Here is a 21,263-nt window from a genome sequence, read left to right on the forward strand (position 1 = left end):
TCTATCGTAAAACAATGTCTCAAAGATCAGGCAACTTCCAAAAACATTCAATGACTCAGACGTCTGGTTCCACCACTGTGAACAATTCTGATTCAGGACGTTTCTCTAGAATGTATCATTTCACGTCAAACCACTTTGTTTACATCTTAATAATCGGTATTAAACGGAGTTAAATAACACTACTTAAGTGTGCATCTTTGTTTAGTTTTTCCTTTTTCCTTATAAATCATGTAGCAAGAAAATCAATTGTCTATTAATAATGAAACAATGTTAATACTTACAGTTGTATCCAGTGAGTTCAGCCTACAACTAAGCAGCATGCTGACATGTCAGATCTGTATCCGTCTAATGATCTAGGTTTTACTCTTTCTTTATATATTTTGTTTTACATGTGTTGCATAATGCACTATTTTGCTGCTGAAAATATAGTACTGACTCTAAAGGGACGAGGGGAGCTTTTGTCCTGACCACTATCACCTCAGATAAGATACTGTTAGTAAAAACATTGGATTATTTCTGCCAAACTCTGCCTTAAATCACAATTTAATTAATGATTTACAATTTAATTAATGATTTAAACCTTCATGCTTTATTCATTATGTTAAAAATATCAGTTTTCCAGTTACTGAACTCATTTGACAACTGCATAACTTACTGACTGACTGTGGCCAGTGACATTGGCTGATTTGGTGGATAAATAACCTCGGCGGCGTTTCACTGAGGGACATATGAATAACCACTTAGGCCTTGGTTAATTCCTTCATGCCATAAAAAACAATGAAACATTCCTCCTTCAACTGAGGGCAGACAGCGAACCAAATAATTCTTAACTTTGTTAAGATGATTTAGGTTGTGTTATTTTTTATTTATTTTTTTTATTTATTAAATACATCAATATTTTACAATAACACTGGACCTAATCTCCTTATAAACCTATTTAATTTCCATGTGTCTTGCTTACATGACACCACATACTAACAACTGATTATAAGCAACTAAGACCACAAGATAAATAAGAATTTACACACAATTACATCAAAATCAACTACAATCTCACTAACAACAAGAATGATTAAAATAAAGACTGCATAAATGAGTTAAAGTGTTTCAGTCTGGCCTGAAGTCGCATACCTGGCATGACTTGAAGTCGCATACCTGGCATTGCACAAGTGAACCAGCAACCCACGTGGCTCCAGAAGCACAGTGGATCAGATATGCAGCATTCCTTCAAGACAATGAAGAGTGACTAAACAGTTTCTGAACAGGGCAGAAGTTTTCCATAATCGATTAATCTTACAGATTAACAAATTGTTTCATGAAAAGCATGTGCTAGTTTTGTGAGTGTTTCCCAAAAACCTTTGTGATTGCTCATTAACCCAGAACCATGTTTGGTAAAAATCCCCGCTTATCCACAGTCAAACTACTGAGTCACAAATTCCTGACACTTCCGATCTTATTACAGTGATTGTTGTTAGACGATGATAAAAACTTAACAAACCAAAGTTGCCTACTTACTACACTTTGTAATTACTGATATTAACCTATATATATTTAAAAAGTCATGAAATCATGAAAACATAAAAAGGCATTCTTCTGAGAATGAAAAAACATAATTGTATGTCATTTCTAACAAACGCAGCACAAGACTGCATGGTCATGCCAAGCATGCTACCTGTCTGTTGTCAGTAGAGCAGGCCAGGGTAGAGTTACAAAGCACTTTACTACTGGTTCGACTAGCCGATTAAACAATGCCACACTGTACTGTAGTGCTGGCAATACAGTGTTTATACAGTGGGCAACCCTCAGGAACTTCCTTTTGGAGACCCTCAGGAACTTCCTTTTGAAGAAATCTTTCATTTTATTTATTTAATTATCATGCTTTTATTTACACTCTTAAAGTATTTTTGTTTTATTTCATTGTTAAGTTTTGGTTGGAAACAAGAGGGTTAAATTCTTCAGACGCCCACTGGAAACTGAACTGGTATCACAACAATATCAACTTTCATTTGCTGGGTGTTTCAGATTGTTTTACAAGACTAGTTCAAAATGCATAAAAAAAAACTAAATAAAATGTTTCCTTTCTGGAAATGTGTTTTCTGCCTGGTTAATGTTTATAATACAGGGTAAGGTTCTATTTGGTGTAATTTGACAAGAAGCAGAACAGAACTAAACAGTCCAATCAAAAAAAACCAATGTTAGGTTTGTAATAGAGTAGCAGTACTTAAGGAAGAATGGGTTCATTTACATGAATTCATTCATTTTTAATGCAAACTTAATTATCATCTGTTATCATGACACCATGACATTTTTCGAAAATACACTGATATTGAACTTTATAATACTGTTCAGCACTACTATGTGATATACAAAGGCTTTCAGGAAACATCTGCACTTTCATAATAATACAATCCTATAAGATCCCATAATAATACAATCCTATAAGATAATTTAATAATCATTAAGGGTGAATTTATCATGCACTTAGCACTACTTTTGAGTGCTTGCCCCAGCTATGGAGTGGGTTTTAGCCTTCCAGTTCTATATCTCAGAGGAATTTTTAGGAAAACTTTCCTTCATTCTAACATTATCAGTAAGGAAAGTTGTTTTCCCAACTATGTGGATCAATCCACATCTACAGCGAACACTCCTCCCTCTGTATTAGGCACTGTAGCAGAGTCCTGACCACCTTCACCACCATCACGCCCTGCATCAGCATCTAACGCAGAAGCAAAAGAAGAAATCAAAAAGAAAAAAAAGAAATTTGTGATGGTGTTGAATGGCTGCAGATATAGGAGCCCATGTAATGATCTCTTCAGGCATGCTTAGCCAAATCATACCAGGAGTGATTTTGTGCTAGAAGAAGTCTGGAGTACCATCTTTACCACCCAAAACAAGAAAAAATATGGACTACGCCAAAAGGGAAAAGGTTGGTTGGTTTGTCCACAGCATTTCGAGATAAAGGAAGGCCTTCAGTGGCCTGGGCTGCTCACAGCACCCCATACTCCTGCAGAGACTTGATCAGCACAGTGTCCTTAACGTCATTGAAGACCATGCGGATGTTGTTGGTGTCTGTGGCGCAGGTGAAGTGAGAGTAGACACTCTTGCTCTTTTTCTCAGGGCTCTGGGCCTGCTGCGTATACATGTTACGAATGTAATTCATGGCGGCGTCCGCATCCCGACGCTTGCCTGAAGGAGGCGTCCAACAAGACAGAATAAGAATGGTCAATGCAATGGACAATAGGAGTCAGTATACAAAAGTAAAGACAGGTAGAACAAAATGAGACCAAATGAAGAAAGTTAAGAGAGACAAAGAAACTTCCAGTCCTAGTCCTGTATTCTGGAGCATTTCGGTCCATTCATCATGAAAGTTTCATACAATGTAAAGAGTAGCTGCCATGGTTAAATGATGTCGAAATTAAACATTTTAAAAAGATGGTGATACTTGTTTTTTTTTTTTTGGATAGCGACGATTGTATTATTACATTGGCCATATCAAGGGGCGATCCAATTCTGATCCTTTGTTCTACTAAATTGCGCTTTATCTAAGACACTGTCATAGAAGTGAAAAAAAAAAAACAGACTTTCCATAACTTTCAGCACTGAGATGCATTTTCAGAATGTAACAAAGTGATATTGACAGATAGGTATCCACATTTCTTCAGAACACGGTTAAACTAGCCACATGTAAAATCTAACTGTGCAGCTTAGCAATAATAGCATAGTTACTGCTGAGAAAAAGGAGTAGGCCTAATTGAGAAAACAAAATTTAGATATGTAAGTAGCATATTCAAGACATTATGCATTTACATATCAAATTGCAGTCTATCAAACTATGTGCACACCAAAAATAAAGTGATTCTACTGCAGCATTTCTCAGTAATTGGTATGGCCACTGATCACTCAATAAATCTGGATTATAAGTCAATATTGGGCACACTGTAGAGTGATTATTTCAAAAAACAAAACATTGTCAGAGTAGGTCACATTTAATAAAAGTATTTGATTTTACTGTAGCATACTTTAGCATGTGAAAAATAAAGAAATTGGCTTCACATAGTATGTGTTACCTAGATCAGACTAATCTTATCATATTTGCAGTGTGTACTGTGGGGCACTATCTACAAAAATACAGACATCAGACTGGGACTCAGTATAAACAAACCTTGACCGAGTTATCCCAAACAGAAACAACTAAGATGATGATTGATGCTGCTGGAACTGTTGATGCTCCTGTGCTAGAGTCACCTTCTAAATAAGCCTTTCTCTTTTGGTAGTAGCCTCATCGGTGCAGTTCACTAAATTGTCCAGTCAAATTTACATCAATAAGCGACAGGGACATCACAAATCCCAACACACAAGCAGCCGTCATAGCCAAGGGATGAAAATTCAACCTAGCTCCGACAGTTAAATGGCCTACCTTCTGGCCTGATCCCTGATGCAAAAAGTTGGCCATTTTATGGTTGCCAAGGGTAACAGAGGGAAACGAGAAAGTGGAGATTTGGAGATACAGAGATATGCAGAGACCCTTCCATACACATGGCTAGTCGTGGAACATAATCCCATATCAGCTATAAGTAGGATGGACATTTTTTGCTCTTTCCCCTCAGGTGTGTGTAATTTGAGTAGCAGATTCATCGTACCTGTGAAGTTGGAGAAGTAATCCTGCAGGTCTGATGTCTTGATCTTCTCAGCTAGGATGTCCATTTTGTTGAGGAAGAGGATGATAGAGGAATTGGCGAACCAGGGTGAGTGGATGGTGGTGTAGAACAGCGTCAGACTCTCTTCCATACGGTTCTACATCAGGGTGGGCAAAGAAAAGGGAGAGCAGAGTGGTTTATTCATCTTGAGGGATAATAAAAATGAGACAAAGACACTTATTCATAGCAAACAGGAAGGATATATTACAGGATGTGGGAGATCCATTGAGAATACAAGCATTTAAAGTGATAGTTTAGGAAAAAATCTAGTTTATACAATTTCTCCCTGCTTCTGTAGTCATCCTTACTAAAGTTCATTTGTTTAAGCAACTTAGATTAGTTTGTTCATTCAACAATAGGCTACCAATAAAATGTTAATTTTTTAAAAGGGGAAACTTAGCATACATTACATTTACGTCCTTTGGCAGAACACCATGTCTTAACAAGTATTTAATAAACAAATACTTGTCTTTAGCTCACAGCCCCCACTAAGGAGCCCAGGGTTTGATTCCCTGCTCAGGAAAGACTCCTAATGCTATATTAATTACATCTGTAAGATGATTAGACTGTAAGTCAAAGAGTTTAGGAGAGTCTGCCAAATGCCACAAATGTGATGTAGGCTAAGTTTCCCCTTTATAAATTTGTAAATTTTATTGGCAGCCTATGGTTGCATAAACAAACGAATGTAAGCTGGTTACACTGGATACACTGACAGACTCAAGGTAGTTTAATAGAAGATATGCCAAACACTTCCCCTCAGAGAGGGAAGAATGAAGAAGAAAAAGGTGCACAAAATCCTCCACTTACATCGCTGTTGTTCTCCTCCAGGACCTGGTCGTACTCGCTGAGCGAGGCCAGGAAGATGAGCGACGTCACGTTCTCAAAGCAATGGATCCACTTCCGCCTCTCCGACTTCTGTCCCCCGACATCCACAATCCTACAGCAGGGAGAATGTGTTTGAGATACGGCTGCACAATATTGTTTGTTAATCATTACCATGATGTTGACTTAACCCATATGAAAATCTTTTATATGGCAATGCAGGATTTCAAACATATGACATATATTAACATATAAGAATTTCCCCTAAACCCAACTATATTTGTCACATGTGGACATATATGTGACCTTTACTGAAACTGGCCACTTTCAAATATGGGACATATATTTTAGCCATATATGAACATACACAAACATATATGTGTAACATATATTTAACAATATATGATAGAAAATATTCATGTATATATGGCTTATATTACTCATATATACTAGCTTCATGTTATATAACAAAGTTTATGCATCTTTTTTCTTCCACATACTTCCTAATGAAGTGAGAATTAGTATACTAGCTACACATTTACACTCTAAAAACATGCACATTGTAAGCTATAAAATAAAATCAGTTCTCAATCAAACAAGCCCGTTCTTCCCTTCTGTCAAACAGCAGCTCAGTTATCTCCACATCAGGAAAATAAACTGCACCCACAAATGGGCTGTGCACCACAGCTGCCCTAAAATATTAACAGTTGACATGTTTGATTTATATCACCCTGTAACATGTTGTTTTTTTTTCTCCTTAGCTTTTGGAATTGATTTGCTAAGTAATGGCCCTGTCTGATCATGTCATTCACTTAACAAGGAGGAAATGGACTAGACAGAAAACATTAATGGCTTTGGACACAATGCTGTGTCCGAGAATTTCTAATGCCTCCACAAAAACTTATTAGAAATCAAGCGTGACGAGGAAAACACTCAGACGTCAACATCTCAGTACTGCAGGTCACGCCAGCAGTGTGTAAATCCCTTATGTATAAATAATTTTGTCCCCAGTGAAATTTACTAGTTACTGCATGCTTATTACTATATCTGGGAGTGATCTATACCTGAATGTGATCATGTTGTGCTGGGTCAAATTGCTTAATACTGTACCTGAGTGTGATCCTCTCCACTACAAAGGAGTAGTCGTTGATGCCAGTGGTTGGAAAACGCACCCGCAGCACATCCTGGGATGTTGGGATATAATCTGGGGCTGCGATGCGGTTTAGATTGGTGATGAAGCTACAGAAAGGTTGTTATTAGTAACAAGCAGCACTGTTATAATCATAAAACATGTAGAGTGAAGCATGACTTATGTTGTTTCCTGTATGCTATACATTAACGTCCAGCCTCAGACGCGTGCAAATATAAGACATGGTTAATTAGACAGAGTACACATGGAAGTTGTTATCTCTGAAGATGTGTACATTGTGTTAGAATAGAGTACTGGCTTAGCCTGAGCGTTAATTAAATGTTGTCCAGGATTTGTTTGTGTTTCTTATCATGAAAGAGTTCTGAGAACTGAGTGAATAGTGAGAGGATATATGAGAGAGAGAGAGAGAGAGGCAGGAAGTCTGTGACAGGGAAGGACATGATGATAAAAGGTAACAGGAAAATGCCCAGCTCTGTCCATCACAGGAAATTGGACGATAATGAGTAATGCGGAGTTTAATTAATAGATCTGTTTGGGAGCTCACTTATTAAACAGTAAGAATGAATTGTGTGTTATCTGGAGGCTCAGTGCAAGAAAAAACTGAGAATGAACCTAATATGAGCGCAATCCTGAACACTGGAGTTTTACTTATATATACACAGCAGGGTTTTCTCTGGTTCTGATCGTGCTTCACTTCTAATACAGCTATGTGGCGCCATCTGGTGGATATATTTGGTGTTCAAAATGTGCTCTAACATAGCCCCCCTCCCCCGCCCCCACTTGTGTTTCAATTTACACAAACATTGTCCAACCTCTTCATCCCTTAGTATGAAACTGGCGCTGAAACTTTTGACTTTAAGACTGGTAAATGTGAATGAGCTCTGTATGGATGCTCTGTATTGTGCTTCATTCACAAAGAAGTCCTGGATAAAACACTCCTTATAACTTCAGTGTGAGTGGGTGGGGCTAAACTGCTGTAGACTGAATAGGTGGATACATGGAAACGTGTTGGTTTTCATATCATCAAAGAAACAGTAAATTCAGAATAGACTGTTTTTACTGTTATGGACAGCAGAGTAAATGGCACATTTGAAAGTGTAACAATGTTTACATACTATATGAAACTCTTTCATTTCAAGAAAGTGAGGAAAGTTCAGTTTCCCAAGATATGGGCCCTTAAAACGTCAATTCATATTTAATTGGCTTATAATTGAGTTATAAATCTTAAGCCTTTATCCTTCAGACTCTCTTGCCATTTTCATCATTTTATTTAATATACAATAATGACATACAGTGTGAATTTAAATATTATGAACTATTCAACAGTTTTAGATATATTTTATCAATATACTGTAATTATCCATTTACAGTACTTTTTTTGGCAAGTTTTCTGCCTTTAGATTTGATCTACACTTCTGGAATACAATTAATTCTAGATATTCATTGTATACTAATTGAATTATTAATGTTCTACAGCTTTCTCGGGTGTTTTAGGGCTGTTCATCATTCTGGACACAACTAAAATTTCTTCATTTCTATTTATAGCTTCTGAGGTGTACTTTTAATTTTTTTAAAACTGTAAAGTTGTACAGGATTGTGCACATTTGAATAATTTTGTACTTTCATCTGCAACCAAACTGATTTTATATTACTGAGAGCACTGATTCTAAACCTTTTAAACAGTAGAGTATTATTCATTTATTACTATAATAATACTGTAAGTTTTGTAGTTACGCGAGTGCGGAAAAAGGGCCACACACAGACCCTCAGAATGTTAAGGGAGTTTTCAAAATTGTCAGTGAAAATGTTACTGGTGATGTGTCCATGGATAAAGAATTCTTTTGACCTCCTTATCAATAAAAACAGCCTACTAAACTGTACCTGCAATACCACAGTACAAGAATGTCTCTATTAGGTTCAACTGTGCAGTTCTACACAGAGCTGAAGTGAATTAATTCTTTGATCAACTTACTACTCTGTGGAGTCCAGTAGCTGGTATTCTCTTCGGCGACCATAGCAGATTTTAAGACCGGAGTCTGCCCACAGGCGCTGAATAGCGTCCACATATCTTCGCTCTAGCTGTGTCACCTGATGAATGATTACTTCTTGAAACCACTGTGCATACATCTATGAATATTGAGGAAAAAAACACACAAATTAAGTGTATGATCACAAACATAATCTTCAACTTTATACACACATTCTCACTGAATTATCTGCAATTTCACAGGGATTAATTAGATGGTTGATTAGATGGCCCTTCGTTGCTGTTGAGGACACAGTGGAACGCTTTGATGTTCATGCTACAAATGTTATTGTGGTCATATAAGTCCCTGACCATCTCTAAAGATGCATTCGACCCCATTCACACCTGAGCTTAGTGTTGTCAACTTATGATCACATCACCCAAGACAGATGTTAATACCAGACGTTCCTATTTTAGACTGATATGATTCCTGTCTTCTGTATGCTATTTAACACGCATACATGTTTTAGACTGTTGTGCTTGGACATGCCTTGCCTTTTTACTGTATTATTTTTCAACTGAATTCTATTCTGGGTCTGTGTTTACATTTTGGCAAGACATCTACCTTCAGATTTGATCTACACTTCTGGAATACAATTAATTCTGAACACTTATTGTATTCTAATTGAATTATTAAAGTTCTACAGCTTTCTCAGTTGTTTTAGTGCTAACTAAAATGTCTTCATTTCTACTTACAGCTTCTGAGGTGTATGGTTCATTTTTTGAAAACTGTAAAGTTGCACAGGTTTAGCACATTTAAATCACTTTATACTTTCATCTGCAACCAAACTGATTATATAATACTGAGAGCACTGATTCTAAACCTTTTAAACAGTAGATTATTATTCGTTAATTACTATAAATTATTTTGTAACTACTACAAAACTAACCTGTATGTTTTGTAGTTAGGAGAGTGCAGAGTGTGGGCCACACACAGACCCTCACAATGTTAGGGGCAATGATTAGACAAAAATACATCGTCAACAAATTTTCCATTGTTGATTTTTTTGCTTGTATTTTTAAAGTCGCGTCCAGCTTAGAGTGAGTTAACAACTTAACAAGGACAGTGATTCACTTAGAGTGTCCTACCTATCTGAGCAGATAGCGAAAGAAAAAGAACAATTACGGCTGAAAGTTAAAAAAGAAGAAAATTTGGAAGCATTTTCTTAAAATGAAAGATAAAGTAGTGACGTAGAACACAATGACTTCGCTTTTCATGGAAGCACAATGTTAGCTTCGACCTCCGGAAAATAAAACATGCTGGTCTGGATTCTGAAGCAGCAGGACGATCAGTAAATCTTTCCCTACATGCTGGTGTTCTGACTAACTGAACTACTGAGAATGCGCAGTTTGCACTGTAAGTGATGTGTCAGAATATGCTACCGTTACCACTAAAGCTTACTAAAGCTAGCATGTTACATTACTAACATTACGCACTGGAATATTTTAAGCTAAATCAGTTTCAAAACTATTGAACATTAGGCAGCTCGTCCTGTCACAGTGTTACATACATTAGCTACCTATGTACTATGTACAATACTAATTAGTATTATATTACTAATTATTGTATTATGTATTGTATGTTATACATTATTACCTTTATTATTATATGTTATTATGTATTATTATCTTTATCTAAATATTATTATATACTATTATTATTATTATTATTATTATTATTATATAGATATAGAAGAATTGCATTATAAAATAAATATTACTAATCATTGTCCTGTGTACAATACTAATTAGCTATGGCTAATTAGCTTAAAATATAACTCATTTTATAAACAAAAAATGCTGTCCACTCTTCCTGGAAACCTGTTTACACAAAGCATGTTATAAAATGTTAAACTGATTATGAAGCTGCAGCCTGAAGAGCTTTAATGTTAATGTACATATATTATTATTATTATATGACATATTTTATCTATTGTATATAACTCACTGTAGCTCAAGATTTAAAGGTTTAAAGCACCATATTTGGTCTGTGGTGATAATTTAGCTCTTGGTGAACAGAACCTCAGTTTGTCAGAACATTGACAAAAAAAAATATTGTTACTATGCACATTTACAGGCTACATTTAAGCTGATTAATCTATGATTAGTCATGAATAATCAACATTTTTTTTGCAGCCCTATTCTATTATCTAATTAAATTAATTTCTTTCATATTGTAAGGTTGGCACACATACATTTCAGGGTATTTGTTATATTTACAAAAGGCCAATAATAAACTGAACTGAACTGATTTTTTTGCATTTCTAAGAGTGTTAAACAGTGCATACACCTAGAGACTGGCGTATATGTCATTCTACTTGGTGTGAAGCTTGTGACAGTCTTCTTTGTCTTTACATATTAAATTGTACTGCTTAAATTATACACCTGTTATGTTATAAAATGTGCTACCCACATTTATTTTAATACAACTGTCAATACATAAGTCAGCAAAGTTAACCTAAATGGACCATTTATATTTATTTCCATGAGCACAAGCCAAAATGAAGGAAAACTACAAGTGCAGGCTGTTTAAAAGACATGCAGGGCCCCGATCTTCTAACCTCATTCTGTTGGTTGGCATAGGGGATCCTGAGGGCTGACATGGCTCCTGTCATGGCCTTCATAGCTGTAAAGATGTTCTGAAAAACCAGTTTGGCAAAAGTGCGTCTGTCCTCCTCTGAGTAACCCTTTCCATGGATGATCCTCATCTGCTTGATAAAAGTGGTTTTCCCACTTTCTCCAGTGCCTAGCAGAATGAAAAACAAACAGAGCTCATCCCTTAAGCAGACAGGTATAATTAAAAGGCCCATATCAAGAAATATGTAAACATTATTGAGGTTTTAAAACATACCATTCACCTCCAAGCCCATATGGTTCATACATACTAAATACTAAATTTATTGTTTTTTGTGAGGTCATGACAACCAATGTTTTTTCTTACATCCAACAGCAATTTAGCTGATTCATTTGCATTGAAGATATCAAAGTTACTGAAATTACTGAAAGAGTGTTTCAGCCTGGCATGTTTTTGAATGAGTTACAATGATCTCAATCAGATCAGAGATCATTTATATATCGCTGCTGTCTGAAGAAAACCTCATACGTCCATTTTTGTTGTTTTTCAGTTTTTGACATAATTTGAAAGTGCCTGTTGCTCTTTACACTGTGTGTAAATTTCTTGAAGAATGGAGGAAAAGAAACTGCCTAAAATGACTTGAAAAAAGTAAAGTAGGTTTTTTCCTTCTCCTGTAAAGTTATCATTTTGGAGATACAAGGTTTTCTTCTGAGAACAGTGATATATCAGCCTTAAAGGTAGCAAAAAACACTTTTCTTGCATTTCATTTTTTCCCATGAGGTACATTCATGATGTTTGTGTGTATTCATGTACCGAAAACAGTCATAATTAATTTTTACAAGATAATTTTCCAACTTTTCTTTATCCCTTACAATGAAACAAGCTGTTTTTATTACTTATATGCAAATGACCTCGGTCCTGATTGGCTGCTATTTATTGTGCCTCTTTACAAAAGTCTACACTCTTTATAACTCCACCATGAATGGGCAGGGCTAAACTGCTGTAGACTGAATAAGAGGATATATGTAATTGACTTGTTTTTTTCATGACATCACAGAAACAATGAATTCAAAACAGGCTGTATTTCAGCTTAGTTTCCATACATGGATTGTTTAGACTGGGGAGCGGACAATACGTTCGTAAACTTTTACAAATTATATATACCGTATCAAAAATAGGTTTTCCACGATATGGGTTCTTAAATTCTAAAGAGTAATGAGAAGTTGGAAAATGGCATAATAAATAAAGAATAATAAAATTAATGACAATTAAAACGTATACACATGGCCGCTTGAAACTGAAGAGAAGGATCGAGAAAATCCATCCCATCAAAAGTGCATTGTTTTCATCAATCAATATGCTCTCACTACAGTATGTGGCATGCATTACCCAAATCCCCCCATGTCAATAAAGAAATCCTGACTCTTATTGCAGTTGCTGAAGTTGAAGCTAATAAAAACAGTTATCTTAATATTTAGCTTCTAGCAGTAACCTCAGCAATTTGGCTTCTCTCTGCTTCTCTCTGGAAATAACATTTCAAAAACTTACCCTCAGGTATGTGCCTCAAAACACCTGTAGTTTTTTCTGAATTTCCCCCTCACCTTTACATAGATAGATACATTATCAGATAGGGCTTTTCCTTGTACTGAAAGTGAAAGATCTTGCTCTAGAGACTCCTATAGGGATTGCGTGGGCTTATTTACATGATGTAAACTAAGATGTAGTAATGGTTACATTTTTACTTTTCGTTGGCTCTTTTACCTACTATTTTTAGCACATAACCTCAAAAAATTACAATTAACTACAATGAAATTGTAGCATACGGCCTTTAAGGATTAAGAAAATACCTTTCACCAAAAACGTATCCATCAGTGTTCTCTAACTACAATACCCAGCAAGCATTATCCAAATGTGTCATACAACCATTGCGAATCCCCCCACACATGTAGAGGCTAATAAATATAGATGTTATATTCAGTTTCCTAGCCGTAACGTTGTGTGGCTTCGTTCTGCGTTCACCAACTGAATTATATAGCCTATAATTATGGGCCTCGAAGCACTTGTAGTTTTTCAAAAGTCCCTCCCACCTTCAAGATGCATCATCAGACGGGGCTTTCCTAGTCTTTAAACTGGAAAATGTCAATCTTACTCATGTAGGAATTGCCTGGGTATGTTTAGCACTGATGTAGTGATGCTTACATTTTCACTTTTGGTCAGTATACTTCCATTTTTACATTTTTTTGTTGTTTTTTCATCACTATTCAAGGTCATGTAATTATGCATCATGAATATTTTTAGTGTGTGAACACACGAATGTAAAAAAACTAGACTTCAGGAAAAAATACAATAAAACACAATAAAAATGTGGGATATGGTCCCTTGAAACTAAGCAGAAGGACTGAGAAAACACATCCCACCAACATGAACGGATACATGAACTGTAAATAAGTTATGTACATTTCCTTCAGCAGACTGTCAGCCCATTTACTGTCCCGACAGTTGTACTGCCCATAGACCAGATATGCTGGAATGTAAACTATCCTGTTAAGAATGAGGTGGCAAAACATTTGAGATGTTTTAATCACAGCCAGACAGACTGCAAAAGGCTGTCACAGAGCGTGTTCAATAGAGAAATCAAGTGGCTCCCACTTGTTTACTTATACATACACAGACTCTTATTTTGCTAGATTTTGATTGATCTGAACCTGCTGACTCCTGATGGTGCTATCAAACACAAACCTACTGTGTGTTATTGGTGAAAGACAGCTGCTAAAGCTGTCCTCACTTTAATCACTGTTTTTATAAGAGCAAATATTTGCTAATGAGACCTATGAGCAACCATGATCATCTCAAATCAGCTGTGGGGTCATAGCTGAAGAGAGTTGAACAGCAACATCAGAATCTTTACGAATACAAAAATTATTAATGTGCTTTCGGCAAAAAAGTTAAAACATATTTTGAGCAGGAATTCGTAACCTACATGTCTCCAAGTGTAGTCAATATCGTACAGTTAGCCTAGCAGCATAGTTTTATTCACTTACCTCTGTTGTGTCCGATCTTAACCGTCACGTGACAAACCACGTTTATCATATGAAACACACATATCTCGCATGGCCCACAGTCTCACACTTGCACATGTAACCTCACTGTCTGCTTCATGTGAAACTACAGTAGATGGACTTGCCATTGAATCAATTCATCAATAATCCGCACTGCAGAATGCAAACAATAACGGACTCTGTAGCGCACTGGTCAGGTGAATCTGACTCAGTGATTCAGTCATTTTCTGTTTGCATAATCTAGTGCTGTACTGACACAGTTGCATAACCTAATGCTATACCTACATGTTCTTTTTATGCATAATTTAAAAAGTCCAGTTACACTTTGCTTGTGTTCGGATTTCATGGTGAACAGGCCAACAGAACTGCTCGAAAATTACTTGGAAAAAAAACCATTACAAGTTAAGAAAATTTTTTCCTTCTCCAGTGATGTGACCATTTTGGAGATTACAAGGTTTTGTTGTATATAAGATATAAAAAGTTTATACAGGATTATTGAAATTAAAGAATTTCCCAGTAATTGTATTTACTAAAGCATAGTCATGTAACAGCTTTCTACAGGCAAATTGTAACTTTGCTACCACACTTTTATATTGTAATTTCATTAATTTTGAAGGGAGCATTTCGACCTTAAACTAGCACGTCACATTATGTAACACTCTGGGTGTGTCTCAAAACCTAGTGAGCTCTCTACATAGACAGCATTTTACGTCACAATATGCGCGCTCCCGACAAGAAGGCTGTCCCAATTCTTAGATATCTCAAATATGCTGCCTACTGAGGTACCTCATTTTGGCCCAATATCGAGAGAGCACCGGATGCGCTTCACCAAGCAGCGACGTCATCTTCAAATGTAAGTTATTCCGATTTTCTGGGGTATTTATCTGTTTTCTAGTCATAAAGGTGCACAAATAGCCTATACTTTCCGTGTTTGACCACAACTATTGTCTATTTTGCTGTTTCATTCAGAGCAAATACAATTAAAATCGCTATATAAACTGCCAGAGCAGATCCATGTTGGCTAAATGTGATTCTGATGGCTGAAGTAAGTAAACGCCGGTCTCGTGCAGTGGGCGGGAACAAGCGGTGACGTCACTGCTGTCTAACTAGAGCGTCTCATTTATCTGCCTTATAAGGACAGATGACGGTTGGAACGCTGCCTACTTAGACAGCTGCCTATGTAGACAGCGGCTACTTAGAGAGCTCACTAGGTTTTGAGACACACCCTCTGTAACACAGCAGTGCATCCCTCAGCCTCATAAGTTTGACAGAATTCACTTTTTTGTTTCCGTTTATTAATGTTCTCTAACCACAATACCCAGCATGCAGTACGCAAATACATCATACAACCATTGCGAATCTCCCCATGTGGATAAAGCTGCTAGTGTAGCCACTGATGTTGATGCTAATACATACAGAAGTGAGGGTCTGCTTCAGTAATGTTAGCTATCTGGATTCCTTTAGCCGGCAAAGACTTTGAAGACTTTCAAAAGTTTCTCCCACCTTTCAAGATACATCATCACAAGTGGCTTGTCCTAGCCCTTAAACTGGAAAATCTCGCTCTACAGATTATGCCGGCACCTCTGGAGAAGTCGCCTGGGCGTGTTTACAACATTAAAACAATGTATTAAAGATCACATTTTTAACTTTGGCTAGAGTGCTTCTATACGTGTCTTAAGGATTTTGAATTAACCAACGCTATGTAAATAAATGCAATTTTTTAAAAATCAGTATTCGTGTTTGGTCTTCCACATTAGCCTACTTCAGGAGTGTCAAACTGGGTTACTTCTGGGCCACAGCTCCGCAGAGATTACAGTTTTGCCTCTTTTAACGCTCTGTAATCAACTCATGAAGGTCTTTCTGAGCAGCTAATGAGTTAAATCAGGTGTGTTTAATGAGGAGGAGTCCTAAACTCTACAAAGCTGTTTTCAATCTGCATCACTTCACAGGTATGTATGTAATAACTCCCAAATTTTGTAAAGACCAGCATGAACCTTTTGCCCAGTTGTGGTGTGGCCTAGGCTACCTGTAAAGTGTGTCAGCACTTACCTAACAGAAGCACCTTTATCTCTCGGCGCTCTCTCTTTTTCTGGTCTGCGAGGATTCGTCTTATTTCATTGTCTATGGCGATTGACTTCTTTTCATCCTCGGACAAGCAGCAGGTGCAGTTCCGGTGGCACCATCCCCAGCACCCCATCTCCCCTAGAAATGGATTGAAATGTAGGCTGATCACATTTTGGACTAACAAATTCAGTCGAAAAGTCAAGTACAGGAGCCTAAAACAAGCATTGATTAAGTATGTGTGAAATAAAGGGTTAAGAAGTAAAATGAGCCACAGAAAAGTATCAGGTCCAAAAAAGACTCTCTGGCAAACGGCTGTGAAACTTCCAACATTCACCATCCATCAGCACAGGAGTCTGAGGTTTGTTAGGTGCTATTCTTCTCCTTTTGGGATTTGGTATAAAAAGTACTAAAGCTATACAGTGAGAGGTGTAAAAAGCAGCAGTCCAGATGCTGAACAAACAGAACGAAGGATTAAAATGAACTGAGGAGAAAAGTTTCTTTTCTCACAAACATACTTGTGTAGACTGTCGTAAAACCAGCAAAACTGTACTGAAATACATAGAAATGAGTAAATAAATGACTAATTTACTTGTCAGCTTACTAGTTTATAGTTAACTACTCACCAGTGCTAATAAGTTGGTAATGATAAAATCCCGTTAAGACTACACGTTAAGTGAAGTAACAACGAAAAGAAAACTTCGCCTGAGGATAATTCTAGAAGTCTCCTCAGTTTGCTGTATAGACGACCTGTCTGGTCCTGCTGGGTGCCATTTTGGTGTTGTTATGAGAGGAGGACTACCCCATACAGCGCTGACACGCTTATCAATCTTGGACTTTCCCCAATAAGGAAATACGAGACCACAAAATTGTTGACGACGTATAGCCAACAGAGGTAGATTATAAGAGGACTGACTACAAAACTATTTACCTATTAATATTTGAGAAATGAAGGGAAAAATCACTTACCTTCATTCGTTGTCACAACTGTTCCGGGAGCTTAAACAGTCTTCGGCTCTCGATGAGAAACTCGATCCATCTTTCCTCAGGTGAACTGAAATCGAACCAGAAACTTTTTCTCTTCACCGTTTTCTTCGAAAACTCCGTCGGGCTCGATATGAAACAGTTTCAGTCACATTATTTTCTCTCGCTTGGCAGCGGAAACTCCAACTAACTAGGAAAAGTCTAACTTTAATAGAAAACATGAAGAGAATGTGATCACCTGAGCCGAAACGCTCCCATTGTACCTCAGTGGAATGCGCCCTCCACCTTTTTCATTTCCCACCCGTTTAACGTCAAGGCCCCGCCCCCTGCGCTGTGATTGGCTATAAATGACATGCATACCGCCGATCTCGATACTTTGCCTTGTTACGATTGGCCAGAAGTGATCGAGCCGAAATTTAGCAAGTTAGCTAGTTAGAGAAGGTAAAGAAAGAAAGTAAAGACTGAACTCTTACTTTCAGCTTAGTTACAATTTTTGAGGGACACATTTGGGAAGAATTTGTAATTCTACACTCAGCTCTTAAAGGGGAATTTGACTAAGTTTTCAAATTTTTGGAATAATTCAGTAAGCTGAGTCATTCAGAGTGGTTTGACATGAAATGGTTTCTTCCAGTTCATTCTAATTTTTTTTTACAGTGGTGGCGACAGGAACCACAGGTTGCCATGTCTATGTCACAAATATAGCTCTTTTTTACCGTCTAAAACCACTAGTGAACCTACACATGTCCTTGGAATTGTTATAGGTATTGATGATAATGGTACAATAATGAGTAATCTGAAAAAATACATTTTCTTTGAGGACTGTTTTGCCTTAAAACGCTCTGCATGTATCCCTCTGCCATGAATGGATCAAAATGCATTAAGCCAAAACTTATTCACAAAACTATCACAAAACTATGCGTCAGACATGTCAGACATCAGAGAGCATTTATCTAAAACTGTCTGTGAGGAAGCTTTTTAGACTAATTTAACTCTTCATTAACTCAACATTTGGTTCCTATCACCACCACTGTGAACAATTCTGCAAGTTTGTCTAGAACAGAGCATTTCACACCAAACCACCTTGAATGAGTTTGTTTGGTTCTCAACCATTTTATTATGTGGAATTTTTGAAAAATTCAGTTCCCCTTTAAGAAACTCTGACCCTTGAGTTGCAGGTCCATGTTATTTGCACATGATATCTGTAAATACTCAAGGATACTTAGATAATGAAAGCTTAAGATGCTCTGCACAAGATTTTTAATTAAATTCTCCTATCGTGTAATTTCCTCATTATGTTAGTGGTGTACATCTACATTTAAAATCAATGAAGCTCTAAACAAACCACTTTTAATTCTATTGTTTTATATATATGGGCCTTTACTCAAATTATTATAACATGTCAGAAGGTTTCATTATTATTATTATTACATTTAGCAATCCTGAAATCTGGGGAGTAGGGCTGCAGTGCCCTCAGCACCTCACTTCCCATGTCCCTGCTCTGAGGGTCCATTTTTCTCAACTTCAAGCAGTTGCTGTGAGGTAGGTGGTCAGAAGCTAAGTGAAAGTTCTCAGTTGTCATGAACAGCCACTTTACTTTCCAGCTTTTGTTCTAGGTTACAAATGGTTTATTACTTAGGGAACAAGGGGTCGGTTTGAGACGTGGTCTGTGTTTCCTTGCCACTTACTCTAACAACACAGGTCAACCCCAGGGCTGGAGGCAGGGCGTGTCAGAATGCAGGTGGGTTAAAAAAAACATAACTATTGAGAGAGGGTTGAACAGTGACAGACTGATGCAGGTTTTTGGCATCTTATTTAAAATAAGTTCACTGTGAAGCTTTCTTTGCTCTGAGCCTAACACACCTTAATAAACACATTTTAAATTGCACAGTTTTCATTCAGAGAGTTTTGATTTAAAACAGTTCATTGTAGAGAGACTTCTTTCCAGTGATGCTCATAGGAACCAGGTGTTGTTATGTCTACAACACAAATATAGCCATTTTATTTACTATCCAAAACCGCCACTGACCCTACACGTGTCTACACGTAGTTTTCACATGAAATGTTGATAATGGTGAAATAGTGGTAAATCTAAAGAAATATGGGACTATTTTTAAAAAAAAAGGCATTTTAGACAAAATCTATTCTATCTCAAAACTATCGTAAAAGAATGTTTCATGCGCCAGGCAGCATATTCATAACCATTTCATGTGACACCTTTCTGTGATGTAGCTTTTAGCATTAAACACTTCAGACATCTGGTTCCTATCACCACCACTGTGAACAATTCTAACACTGTAAGTTTCTCTAGAGTGGAGCATTTCACACCAAACTACTCTGAATGACTTTGTTTACATCTTAACAATTTAATTATGTTGATTTTTTTTTTAATTTGTGGAATTCCACTTTACCTAGATAACTGAGATGTCTGTGGTCCTGGACTTCTGTGGCCCAGGCACTGGACTTTCCTTCAATAACATTGATGGAGTACAGTTTGGCGGATTTACAAAACCTGAAGCGAACTGAATGTTTGCCTTCATAGGTGAACAAGCAAGTATACTTGGTTCAGGTCTATGATGAGCTAGAAACAAAGCCTGGGCATGCACATACAGACATCTCGGAGTAAGAGTACTGACCTACAGTCAGCCATTTTGACTGTATGTGGCATATATGTGACAAACTGTATGTGAAAAAATGTGATATGAACATAAAAATCTGATCCTAGATCAGAGCGACTGCCCTTGGAGGTTTTAGAGCGACAACCCCTGGGGTCTACATTTAAATAGATCTAATATAAACCAGCCACTTGAAATGCTGTTTATGTCATTCACAATCATTAACCTGTGATGACATGTAGTAGCTTTTGCATTGGTAGTGTGTCAATGTAGCTTACTTAAAGGGGAATTTCATTAATTTTTCAAATGTTCATCATAATTAAATGGTTCAGACATGCACAAAAGCATTCAGAACGTTCTGATGTGAACTGCTCCGTTCGAGAAACTTACCAAAGTCAGAATTGTTCACAGTGGTGGTGATAGGAACCAGACGTCTGAAGTGTTTAATGCCTCTAAAAGCTCCCTCACGGAAAGTTATTACAGGTAATTGTTATGAATACATTGCATGATTCCTGAGACTTTTTATTTGCAATAGTTTTATGACAAGCTTTTGGCCTAAAATGTAATTTTAAATATTGTAGCGCTGACATAGAAGGAGATGTGGAACACATTGTGTGTATGGGCAAATGCTCTTTTACTTAGAACAGGCACTTCAACGGGCAGCAAGAGATGCCCAGCCCAGCACTAACGCCAACATGAAACACAGGGAAGGGGTAACAGCAGGACATGACATCCGATCAGGGTGGACACTTCTAATTATTAGTAAACTGCAAAGCCCACCCTCCTCAGACACAATGTACACCAAGCAACACAACTGCACTGAGAACAGCAACATCAGCAACAACAATAACAGTCCCTTTCACTACTTTTTTCATCATTATCAATACTACATATAAACCTCAGAAGAGTGTGTGGGTTCAGTGTTTGGCTAGTAAATAAAATGTCTATATTTGTGCTGTAGACACCTCAACCCCTGGCTCCATTCCACACATTTTGTGTTTGTTGCCAAGCTGCTGAGTTGTATATTGGGCTGTGTAGGTTAAAATAGACAACATAGCAGAGGAGGAGCAGAGAGGCTAATGGCTAATGATATTTGAACTGACATTTGAACACAGTTTAATGGAGAACAATAGGCCACTGACAGTGTGTTTGATAGAACGCATGATTGTGTCAATGAGTACAATATCACATTTCTGACTTCTGCAACTATTGAAAGATTAGTTGTTAAAAAAGAAGAACTGGTCTTGTGACCCTTGCTGCAACACCACTGCATACAG

General features: G+C 37.1%; 1 protein-coding gene across 3 annotated transcripts; it reads right to left on the reverse strand.

Annotated features, from left to right (window-relative positions):
* Positions 1-229: 229 nt before the first annotated feature.
* Positions 230-17,674, reverse strand: LOC118818812 (guanine nucleotide-binding protein subunit alpha-11-like). 3 transcript variants are annotated; one of them, XM_036586274.1, is made up of 9 exons: positions 17,613-17,674; positions 17,360-17,444; positions 16,379-16,531; positions 11,257-11,441; positions 8,642-8,796; positions 6,630-6,758; positions 5,505-5,634; positions 4,641-4,794; positions 230-3,186 (listed from the first exon to the last, which is right to left on the reverse strand). In XM_036586274.1, exons 3-9 carry the CDS (start codon positions 16,524-16,526, stop codon positions 2,987-2,989), a joined length of 1,101 nt encoding a protein of 366 aa, XP_036442167.1. In that variant the 5' UTR covers positions 16,527-16,531; positions 17,360-17,444; positions 17,613-17,674; the 3' UTR covers positions 230-2,986. The 3 variants fall into 3 exon arrangements, with proteins under 3 accessions (XP_036442167.1, XP_036442168.1, XP_036442169.1); XM_036586275.1 differs by lacking the exons at positions 17,360-17,444; positions 17,613-17,674 and adding an exon at positions 17,017-17,163; XM_036586276.1 differs by lacking the exons at positions 16,379-16,531; positions 17,360-17,444; positions 17,613-17,674 and adding an exon at positions 14,312-14,457.
* Positions 17,675-21,263: the final 3,589 nt, after the last annotated feature.

This window comes from Colossoma macropomum, unplaced genomic scaffold, assembly GCF_904425465.1.
Source record: "Colossoma macropomum unplaced genomic scaffold, Colossoma_macropomum, whole genome shotgun sequence".
Taxonomy (NCBI): domain Eukaryota; kingdom Metazoa; phylum Chordata; class Actinopteri; order Characiformes; family Serrasalmidae; genus Colossoma; species Colossoma macropomum.

Bases quoted from the DNA above. Each gene is read 5' to 3' on its own strand.
- LOC118818812 (XM_036586274.1), bottom strand. From the start codon at position 16,526: ATGGGGTGCTGGGGATGGTGCCACCGGAACTGCACCTGCTGCTTGTCC. The intron at 8,797-11,256 runs GTTAGAAGATCG...CAATATTCATAG, and splicing joins ATGCCAACCAACAGAATGAG to ATGTATGCACAGTGGTTTCA. The intron at 6,759-8,641 runs GTAAGTTGATCA...ACCTTTCTGTAG, and splicing joins CTACTGGACTCCACAGAGTA to CTTCATCACCAATCTAAACC.